The sequence below is a fragment of the Numenius arquata genome, chromosome 23 (genome assembly GCF_964106895.1).
Source record: "Numenius arquata chromosome 23, bNumArq3.hap1.1, whole genome shotgun sequence".
NCBI classification, from domain to species: Eukaryota; Metazoa; Chordata; class Aves; order Charadriiformes; family Scolopacidae; genus Numenius; species Numenius arquata.
In genome coordinates, this window is record NC_133598.1 from 551 (window position 1) to 12512 (window position 11962).

Consider the following 11962-nt stretch of genomic DNA (forward strand, 5'->3'; position numbering starts at 1 on the left):
AGTACTGTGTCCAGCTTTGGAGTCCTCAACACAGGAAGGACATGGACCTGTTGGAACGAGTCTAATGAAGGGCCACAAAGATGATCAGAGGCCTCGAGCACCTCTCCTATGAAGATAGGCTGAGACAGTTGGGGTTATTCAGCGTGGATAAGAAAAGGCTCCGGGGAGACCACATAACAGCCTTCTAATACCTAAAGGGGGCCTACAGGAAAGATGAGGAGGGACTCTTGATCAGGGAATGTAGTGATAGGACAAGGGGTAATGGTTTTAAACTGAAAGAGGGGAGGTTTAGATGAGATTTCAGGAAGAAATTCTTTAGCATGAGGGTGGCGAGACCCTGGCCCAGGTTGCCCAGAGAAGCTGTGACTGCCCATCCCTGGAGGTGTTCAAGGCCGGGCTGAATGGGGCTTTGAGCAACCTGGTCTAGTGGGAGGTGTCCCTGCCTATGGCAGGGGCATTGGAACTCGATGATCTTTAAGGTCTGTTCCAATATGAACCATTCTATGATTCTATGATTTTTTTGTTCTGCAGGAACACGTTTTGACTAAGCCAGTCACCAGAGGAAGTCCTCTCCTCTGATTTTCACAGAACACTTGTCTACATCTGAGCTTGTCAGCATAATGCCTTTAAATAAGGCTGGAGAAATAAGGCCTTTGGGGATTTTCCACTTCAGACCCTCCCTTAGACCATTGCTTCAGGAAGAGAGGACTCCTGCCTGCTGCTCCCCAGATCTCCTCCTGATGTACTGCGGTACCAGGGGATGAGCTTAAAAATACAATTCAATATCCTCAGCCTAGGCAGCTACTGCCTTACTTGTGTGGTGGGACACAGACTTGGCCACCCAGCTGTGGCTCCAGATGATTGTGTGTCTCTTGATGGCCCTATTGCCATGTCTGCCAGTCCAGTGCAGTTATCTGGGCTACTCCAGAGAGCAGCAACCCTTGAGGCACTCCTGAAGTGGGACATGCACCTCACAAAGGTAGGTTTGTCTTGGGTGAACTGCCCACCAGTGTTGTCTGCTTCTCTCTGTTGACCGCAGAGTGAGCTAAGTAATTAAGACTTGACTAAATATTACCTGCTGCGAGTCATGGGGCTGTGCCCTGCTTACAATATAAGCAGTTTCAGCTACTTCTTTTTCCTACACAGAAAATCCCCATCTTAGTTCTACTCCAGTTATCACAAGGTTCCTGCATCCACACGTAGTCCTGATCCACACAAAGTGAAGCCCTCCAAGAACTTTTTAACTAGCCCCATGGTGACAGAATCTTGAATCTGCTAATTATTATTCTTTTTTTGAATGACCGGAAGTTCAAGGTGATTTGAGATTTTATTTTCTTCTGAAATCCCAGCACCTGCCTTAACATAGGCATCAGTGATCTTATAAGGGAAGGTTGTTCGTGTCTTCTGTTGGAGGTAAGTTTGCATCCCCTACTTCTTTGAGTAGACCTATGCTGTATTATCTTGTAACTTGACAATGACATGCTGGAGCTTTTCTGCAGTTGGATCACAGAAACAGCAGATTTCTGGAGTTACCAACCATCAACCTAATGCTGCCAAACCCACCACTAAACCATATCCCTCAGCACCACGACTATCCATCCTTTAAATGCTTCCAGGGATGGGGATCCCACTACTTTCCTGGGCAGCCTGTTCCAATGTTTGATAACCCTTTTTGTGAATAAATTTTTCCTAATATCCATCCTAAACCTCTCCTTGAGGTGCAACTTGAGACCATTTCCTCTTCTCCTATCACTTGTTACTTGGGAGAAGAGATTGAGCCCAAATTCTCTATAACCTCCTTTCAGGTAGTTATAGACAGCTATAAGTTCTCCCCTGAGCCTCCTTTTCTCTAGACTAAAGAACCCCAGCTCCCTCAGCCGCTCCTGATAAGACTTCTTCTCTAGACCCCTCACCAGCTTCATTGCCCTTCTCTGGACACACTCCAGAATCAAAATGTCTTTCTTGTAGTAAGGGGCAATAGATATCACAGAATCACAGAATCTTCTTGGTTGGAAGGGACCTTTGAGATCATCGAGTCCAACCAACAACAACAACAACAAAAAACCAAAAAAACCCACACACAACACCAGACACCAAAACCAATACCAAACAAACACGCACAACCACACACCACACCCACCCACAAACAGATGCAAACCAACAATCTCGGGCACTAGAGCATGCCTTGAAGTGCCATGTCTACATGTTTCTTAAAAACTTCCAGGGATGGCGACTCCACCACCTCCCTGGGCAGGCTGTTTCAGTGCCTGACCACCCTCTCAGTGAAATAATTCTTCCCAATATCTGATCTAAACCTCCCCTGCCGCAACTTCAGACCATTTCCTCCGGTCCTGTCATTATTCCCTTGGGAGAAGAGCCCAACACCCACCTCTCCACAACCTCCTTTCAGGGAGTTGTAGAGGGCAATGAGGTCTCCCCTCAGCCTCCTCTTCTCCAAACTAAACATGCCCAGTTCCCTCAGCCTCTCCTCATAGGACTTGTTCTCTAGACCCCTCACCAGCTTGGTGGCTCTCCTCTGGACACGCTCCAGCAGCTCAGTGTCCTTCCTGTAGTGAGGGGCCCAGAACTGAACACAGTCACACAGCAACAGATTGAAATGCAACCTGTTTGTTTGAAGCGCAACAGACACTAATTGGAACATACTAAATTACTAAATATAAGGGATTTTTTTTGTTTGTTTATTTTTTCCATGACACTGGTCATATACTTGAACAGGTCCCTGGAGTTTGTGAGACTTGATTTCTAGAAGTCATGTCTAACGTAAATAATTTTACAATTCTGTGTTATAGTGATTCTGTACTCCAATGCATGTTTATAACCACATTTATTGCTCTTGCTGGTGCAGGGATCAAGAATGGAATCAAAGAACATCACCACCACTGTGACAGAATTTGTCCTGTGGGGCCTGACACAGAGTCGCAAGCTGCAGTATTATCTCTATGTGACCTTTTTTCTCATCTATGTGGTAACCTGGCTGGTGAACTTCACCATCATTGCAACTGTAGCTGCTGATCACCAGCTCCATACACCCAAGTACTTCCTCTTGGCCAACTTGGCTTTCCTTGATGTCAGTGATTCCTCAATCAATACTCCCAAACTGCTGTCAAACCTCCTCACCCAACATACAATGATTTCATTCAATGAGTGTTTCCTCCAGATGTTCTTCTTCTATTTCATTGCTGGTGCAATGGCTTTTTTCCTTGTTGGGATGGCAATTGATAGATATGTGGCCATCTATGAGCCACTGTGTTACTGGTCTGTCATGAACTGTAATATGTGCACGGGATTGGTGGCAATTGCATGGTTCAGTGGATTTGTTCACTCTGTTGTACAAATTGGTTTTCTTCTCCAGCTACCATTCTGTGGCTCCAATGTACTGGACAATTTCTACTGTGATGTCCCTCAAGTCTTCAAACTGGCCTGCACTGACACCCGCATAGCTGAACTACAGATGGTATTTAGTAGAGGAGTGATTCTCATTATTTTTTTTTGTAGTCTTGATTATTTCTTACACTGTCATCTTGCTGAAGAAAAGGACATGCATCACAGAAGGGAAGCAGAAAGCCCTGTCTACTTGTGGAACCAGATAACTGTTGTGAGCTTAATATTCATCCCCTGCATTTTCATCTATGCTTGGCCTTATAAGAAATTCCCCATGGACAAGGTGGCCTCCATTGTTTGTACTGTGGTCACTGCAGTGCTAAACCCCATTATCTACACACTGAGAAACACTGAGATGAAAAAGGCCATCAGGAGAACACTGAGGAAAATCTTTCTCTCAGGAGAGATACAGAAACTAGATCAGCCAGCAGATCCAAAGACATCAGATCTGGTGCTTCCATGAGAAAACTGCTCACCACTGAGATTCCTGCTCCTTCAGTAAGTGGGCAAATTTCTAGATGTCAGATGGAGACAACATTCCCCTCACATCAGCTTAGGAAGGTCAGTCACATGTTTTCTTCTTCTTCATGGAGTGTGCAGTATGGTGTAATTTGTAGGGCCTGATGAGAGTTTTCTGTAAAAAAATCACCTGCAAAAACAGCAGCATGGCACACCCTGGATACTGACCTGGATACTGACCATACAAGGTCAAGGCCCTGACCAAGACCTTGTTCTCTCCTGTTGAAATCACGGCTAGACCTTCCACTCTGGCACACCCCTCACTTCTCTTTAGCAATCTAGTGTAGTTTTATTTCTAGGTTAACGCATCTGAAGGCCAGCTTGGTAAAGCTGTCTTATTTCTGCCTGTCACATAATTACAAAAGGTCTTTATGTCCCTGTGTCAGCTGTAGGTTTAGTTTACTCCCTTTTTACACCCTTATCCTCACTTCAGGTGGACTGTATGGCTTTTAGGATCCCTTCTGGAGTGAAGCATCGTGGTCCCACATTAGACAACATGGAGGTAGTTGAGGGATAAGATTGTCCCAGTGATCACTCAAGGGTGGTCCAGGGATAGATTTTTCCCTCACCATTCCTCTCTTCTTTGCTCTATCCCATCCTCCAGTTTTATCCCAACAATCCTTATATGACCATGATCTCCTACAAACCCACAGAGCCTTCTATACAGAACAAGCATTCTGAACATGATGCTATTCAAGGACAGAGGTGGTAAATGAGGAGACAGACCTCCTATACTGCTTCCTGTATTAGAAAAAATTAAAATTTCTTTGTAGATCCTTGTAGAGGATCTTAAAAGTTTTAAAGACATGCCAGGCCCAAAACTGGGCCACCTGGAACCAGGTGGAGACCTGCAGAAGTGGGATGGATTCAGAGAAGAGGAAATTCTGTCTGCAGGAATATCTGACATCACTTCAAGGAGGATGCTGGGTGGAGGAAAAAGTTTCTAGAACTGCCCCAAAAAGTGCTGCTGAGCATCGAGCCACCTAACCTACAAATGACCTATTCTACGACTCACAATCAGAATTAGTATAGTGCTTTGGATCTCAAATGCAGAGAAGTGTCCTGTGTGCCCCACATGGTAAGCTAAAAAGGGCCCCCAAAAGGTCTGTGGAGTAGGTACTGTGCCAGAGATGATAAAAGTTCTGTGCACTATGGGTGCAACCAGACCCCCCTTAAGGGGGCTAGCTGTGGGCAGTGTGCATGTGAACACTTCTGGTCCGCTGGCTGAGGTAAATCACTTAGATGATATAGACAAAGACTAGTTATCTTTCGCTGCTGAAGAAGTGCTGAAGGACTGGTTTCTGGACCCATTACATGACAGGAGTGCAAAGGGACAGAAACTCTGCTCCAGAAAATGTGAGACTGCTCAGAATGGTGGTAATCTTGCTCCTTGAGAATCATGGAGACAGCTCTAGCTGAAGAAAGTTTCCCAGTACATCCAGTACACACAGGTTCCTCTTGCTGGGTTTAGAGGGATGGTGGTTTCATGTGTGGGGAAACAAACCATGGTGAAGGTACTGAGTTGCCAGGTGAAGGAGTCATGGGATGAAGTGAGCAGATTATGCACCAGAGAACCAGAACAGGATGGCAAGAAGAGACAGAGCAGAGGCAATAGCCAAAGTCCCTTGTGGCACTAAAGGACATAAAACTGGAGGGCATACTTTATCGAGTGGTGAGGAAGAGTCCCAGGATGGAGGAGGCTGCATGCTTGTGGCCTCTGACAGAAGGAGAAAGGCACTTTTTGTAAGGCACTCATTTTCTTTTGCCAGAGGATAGGTAGGACAGTTAAGGAAACTATATTTGGATTTTTATAGCATGTAACAGGATTTCACAAAGGCTATTATTGGAAGACTTTGTGGATGTAACCATAGTACACTCTGCACTTACCCTGCCTAACAGAATACGCACTAAAGGAAACCATCCTCTATGAAATCCTGATTTCCCCTCAAAAGAAATTATTTGGCTGATTCAAGTCCATAACATGATGGGTGAGCAATTGGTTGATGAGTCAGGCTCAAAGAGTTACAGTAAATGGGGTAATATCAGGCTGGCAGCCACTCACCAGAGGGGTTACCCAGGGCTCAATTTTAGGGCCACTTCTCTTCAATGTTTTATAAATGATCTGGACACAGGAGTTGAACATACATTAAATTTGCTGATGATACTAAACTAGGAGGAGCTGTGGACTTCCTCAAGGGTAAAGAGGCCTTACAGAGATATCTGGGTAGACTAGAGTGCTGTGCAATCACCAACCATATGAAATTTAACAAAAGCAAGTGCAGATTCTCTACCTGGGATGGGATAATCCTGGTTATACAAAAAATTGGGGGATGAGAGGCTGGAGAGCATCCCTGCAGAAAGAGATCTGGGGATTTGGGTTGATGGTAATTGAATATGAGTCACTGTGTGTCCTGGCAGCCAAAAGAGCCAGCCATGTGCCGGGGCGCATCAAGCACAGCATAGATAGTCAGTTAAGGAAGGTGATTGTCCTAATCTACATTACACTGGTACATCTCGAGTACTGTGTGCAGTTTTGGGTGCCACAATATAAAAAAGACACCAAACTATTAGAGCCTGTCCAGAGAAAGGCAGCAAATATGGTGAAAAGCCTTGAGGCAAGACTTACTTGGTTTGTTCAGCTTGGAGAAAAAAAGGCTGAGGGGTGGCCTCATCACAGTCCACAACTTCCTTAATGGGGCCAGCAGAGTGGAGGTGCTGATCTCTCTCTGGTGACCAGTGACAGGACACAAGGAAATGGAAAGAAACTGTATCAGGGGAGGTTCAGATTGGACATTAGGAAAAGGTTCCTCACTGACAGGGTGATCGGTCACTGGAACAGGCTCCCCAGAGAAGTGGTCAGGGAACCGAGTCTGTCAGAGTTGAAGGAGCATATGGACAATGCTCTTAGTCATATGATTTAGTTTTAAGTAGTCCTGCAAGGAGCAGGGACCTGGACTCAGTGATCCTTATGGGTCCCTTAGAACTTGAGATATTCTGTGATTCCACCTTGGAATCAAGCCAAGAAGTAGATTACAGAGCGAGTACTAAGGGCAAGATAAAAATGCCTAAGGTATGGTTTATTTCTTCCCAAAGTAACCAATATAAATGGGTTAGCTGAATTGCTTGCTAGAAACACCCATCAATTATGCAGGAATCCTTACGTTACTAATTCTGATGCTGTAGATGTGTATATCTTGATAGAAAAATCCTGCCACTGGTGCCTACCGTAAGCCTATGTTCACATTGCCTTTGATTTTTACTTGGTAGTTGACTTCTGATTTCAGATTTCAGTGGCCTCCCTATGCTGTATGAAAAAGGAAAGCTTGACAACAAGCTAGATCATCCAGTGACTTGCACATGCTCTCTTTGTGGAAAAGCTGAACTCATCAACTCATTCAGGACTAGAGTCAAACAGCAGGCAGTGTCTAAAGTCAGAAATTTAAGTATAAGCTGAAATATTGAACTAACATGCTTGATTTTGGCTATCTGCATCTGGACCAGAAGTTCAGTAATGACTCTATAAATGCTTCACACCTGCCAGTTAATTTCTGCAGAGATACAGAATTTTAACACTAGAACTTCATAGCCCAACTGTGTTAATTTCTTTACACAGTATAGTTCTGCTCTAAGTTATTCCATACAGGTTTTAGTGTCACCCTAAGGTTTTTTGATAATTAGAAGAAAATTATTTGAAGCTTGCTTAATATATATTAAGTTGCTACATAATGTACAGTATTGAGTTGTTCCTAAGAAAATTGTGTTAACAAAACAAAAATTAAAAAGCTTTCACTTATTACTTCAAAATTTTTTTTTATTTTCTGATCCAAAGTATGTATTTGCTGACCAGCTTCCACATCGAGCCCTTGATCTCCTGGTTACAAAAGGTATAGATCATGGGATTAGTCAAGGGGAAGATGACTGTATGGAAAACAGCAACAATTTTTTCCTTTAGGACAGCTTGGAAGGGTAAACCATATATATACAGCTGGGCCACACATGACTAAAACCACAATGATGTGGGAAACACAGGTGGAGGCTACTTTGTTATTTTCCCTGAAGGACTGTGTCTGGAGCTTTAGCAACAGGACAGTGTAGGAGATTAGAAGAAGTGCAAAGCACATAATGATAATTAACTCCACTGTTGAGGAACATCAAAAGCTCCACTATGTAAGTGTTGGTACAGGCCAACTTGACCAATGGATGGACATCACAGAAGAAGTTGTCCAGGATGTTGGGACCACATAAGGGGAGGTGGATGCTGAGAGCAAATAGATTGATGCCATGGATGAAGCCCCCACCCCGTGTAGCTCCAACCAGGACATGGCATACCCCCCTGTTGAGAAACCTGTTGTAATGAAGAGGTTTGCAAATGGCTATATAAAGGTCATAGGCCATGACCATGAGCAGGAAAGCTTCAGGTGCTCCCAGGAAGTGGAGGAAGAAAAGCTGAGCCATGAAGGCCCTGTAGGAGATGGTCTTATGGTGTGAGAAAAAGTCAGCCAACATTTTGGGTTGGCTGAACAGTAGCAGATGTCCAAGAATGCCAAATTGGCCAGGAAAAAATACATGGGTGATCCCAATTGAGAATCCCCCCGAATTGTGAGAATGATAAGGATGTTGCCTGGCAGAATGATCATATAGAAGAGCAGGAAGAAGAGGAAGAGAATCATCTGGATTTAATGGTTTTGGGACAATCCCAACAAAACAAACTCTGTAACTACTGTATAGTTCTCATGATCCATTTCCACTCCGCAGAATCCTGAAAAATAGACAGTAATCATGGTGGTGGTGGGGGAAACCACACCAGTGCAAATCTACAGAAATGTCTGGACAACCTGGGAGATATTTAGATTGTCTAAAATGCATGCCCTTTCCCATTTCCTAGTCTTAGGGAACACCTAATGGTGAAATACTTGAAAGCCAGTAATTTAGATTCCCAGTAACTTGAGCATTTTACTGGAAATGTAAAGTGGAAATGTTCACATTTTATCAGATGTTCTTTGTTTTCTTGGCACCCTGGGAACTGGCACCTGGATGGACTATAGGTCATAAAGTATCAGTCCATTCTTCCACGGGTAGGCTAATTTTTGAGGTTTAAGGTGTAGATGGCTGTAATTGAGCTAGTCATGTCTACTCCCTTTCTGGTTGACAAAAGCAGGTCCTTCCAGGGTAGATAGATTTAATTATAGGGTAGAAAGCTAAACAAAGCTAGATGAAGTGCACACTAAAATCACACAATTAACCTAAATCATAGCCACTCAGTGTAAATGGAAACAAAGTGTAGTTCACTCACATCTGAAGGAAGGTTTATGAATTCCTCAGTGGAATTCATCTGACAGATGCAAAGTTGTTTGAAATTAAACAATTTAAAATCCCTTTATACTAAATTATGTAAGTATAGGCACCCCAGGGAATGATGAATTCTATGTAAATTTTCTCTAGCATATATCTGTTCAAGTATTTTCCAAAATATTTCATTTTTCCCTATTGTCTTTCAAGGGAGTTGAGGATGTCTAGATAGCATTCAGATTTCCACCTTTCTCTGGAGAAATCCCACAGCAGTATCTAATTTTCCAATGAAGTCAACAGAACACTGGAAACATAAATAAAATTCAGTGATCTAAATATCTCTATGAAATTAATCCACTGTGGATCAGTGTGATGGCATTCTGGAAAATAAACTGACATTTCTTTCATATAAGTGTTGCGGACGGAGTGATCAACTTCACTAGTTAGAGTGAAGTAGTGAAATATTTATTAAGGTGAAACAGTGATTTAACAAAATCAGTAGTAAGTGCGATAAAACCAGTAGTAAATGCGATAGTGTTTTATGAGATTCGATGTCAAGGTACACTCTGTTGTTTACTGCATAGACAGGGTCAGACAAGCTGTCGGGGAGACCCTCCTGTTGAGTGATGAGGTTCAGAAAGGACCCCCTTGCTTTTTAAACTCCTTCTCAGAGAGGAGCCTAGGTGCGGCTGAATCCAGTCTTAGTCCCAGACTTGGTCAATGGTTTATGTCTAAAGGATTATATATGTGCAATCAACCCTTTATATTACTTAGCTAAGATTTCAAAGTTTAGCATGCTATTAGTCCCTTATGGAGAATCTGTTGCAGCAAGGAATCTCTCAACCTCAAGGAGTAGAACCTTAAGCGAGCGTCCTCACAAAAGGGGAGATCCTGGCATGCAGCCTGCTGCCATACAGGAGAGGTCAAAGGGCTCTTGGGCTGTCCGCTATTTATACAGTAAGATAATTGACCTATAGCCATATTCTCATGGGAACAAAATATCTAGGTCCCCACTCCAGACAGTGTTTTGGCTGTGTTGCCAGCCATCCCCCAAAGTCCAGATGCAAGTTATTGCAACTGATGTTGTGATGGCCACAATGGCCAAGGCCTGAGCAGGAGCCGGGGGAGGGGTGGGCGTGGGAAACAGGGAGAGCACACCGCCACAATAATGTATAAAATAATTGCATTTACATATATTTTGAATGGAACTGTGGATTTTAACACCTCCCTAGGGAAGAAAACCATAAAAATTGGTCAGGATTTTTTTTAAAAAAGTATTTCCATTTATCTATGTTCTTTTATGCCTCCTACTTCTTTTTCTTCTTTTGGGTCAGAAGAAAGTTATATGAGGTTTTGCCTCCAGATTTTTTCTTCCATTTCACTACAAAACCTCGATACCAGGGAAGGTCATGGAGCAGGTCATCTTGAGTGCCATCAAAACCCACATAATGGGGAACCAGGGGATCAGGCCTAGTCAGCATGGGTTTATAGAAGGCAGGTCCTGCCAGACGAACCTGATCTCCTTCTATGACAAGATAACCAGATTATTGGACGAGGGAAAGGCTGTTGATATTGTATACCTGGACTTTCGAAAAGCATTCGATACTGTTCCCCATAACATTCTTGTGGAAAAACTGGCTTCACACGGCCTGGATGAGCATATGATCCGCTGGGTCAAGATATGGCTGACTGGAAGGTCCCAAAGAGTGGTGCTCAATGGATTTAAATCCAGCTGGCGGCCGGTCACAAGTGGTGTGCCTCAGGGCTCAGTGTTAGGACCATTTCTGTTTAATGTCTTTATTGATGATCTCGACAAGGACATAGGGTGTATCATCAGCAAGTTTGCAGATGACACCAAGTTAAGCAGGAGTGTTGATTCCCAGGAGGATAGGGAAGCTCTACAGAGAGACCTAGATAGATTGGATCATTGGGCCAAAATCAATGGTATGAGTTTCAACAAGGGCAAGTGCCAGGTTCTGCACTTGGGCCACAATAACCCCAAGCAGCGCTACAGGCTTGGGGAAGTGTGGTTGGAAAGCTGCCTGGAAGAAAGAGACCTGGGAGTTCTAATTGACAAGCAGCTGAATATGAGCCGGCAGTGTGCCCAGGTGGCCAAGAAAGCCAATGGCATCCTGGCTTGTATTAGAAACAGCGTGACCAGCAGAAGTAGGGAGGTGATTGTGCCCGTGTACTCAGCACTGGTGAGGCCACACCTGGAGTATTGTGTCCAGTTTTGGGCACCTCAATACAAGAGAGATATCGAGGTGCTGGAGCAAGTGCAGAGGAGGGCAATGAAGCTGGTGAGGGGCCTGGAAAACAAATTGTATGAAGAGTGGTTGAAAGAGCTGGGACTGTTTAGTGTGAGGAAGAGGAGGCTGAGGGGAGACCTCATCACTCTCTACAACTACTTGAAAGGACACTGTAGAGAGGTTGGTGCTGGTCTCTTCGCACAGGTAACTAATGACAGAACAAGAGGGAACGGCTTCAAGCTCCAGCAGGGTAGGTTTAGACTGAACATTAGGAAAGAATATTTCACAGAAAGAGTGGTCGGGCATTGGAACAGGCTGCCCAGGGAGGTGGTTGAGTCACCATCCCTGGATGTGTTTAAGAGACATTTAGATGTGGTTTTGGGGGATATGATATAGGGGAGAACTTTGTAGAGTAGGGTAGATGGTTGGACTCGATGATCCCAAGGGTCTCTTCCAACCTGGACGATTCTATGATTCTGTGAAAGAGGTATGGCTGTCTACAT

The 11962-nt window shown here is 44.0% G+C and overlaps 1 protein-coding gene and 1 pseudogene across 1 annotated transcript; one reads left to right on the top strand and one right to left on the bottom strand.

Moving 5' to 3' along the window:
- The first annotated feature begins 2875 nt into the window (after window positions 1-2875).
- LOC141474786 (olfactory receptor 4D1-like) lies at window positions 2876-3865 on the top strand (annotated as a pseudogene).
- A 3867-nt stretch (window positions 3866-7732) lies between these two features.
- Window positions 7733-8663, bottom strand: LOC141474780 (olfactory receptor 4N5-like). The gene is given in 4 exon segments (XM_074162856.1): window positions 7733-7907; window positions 7909-8054; window positions 8056-8438; window positions 8441-8663. Coding segments are annotated over 4 exon segments (927 nt in total).
- Window positions 8664-11962: the final 3299 nt, after the last annotated feature.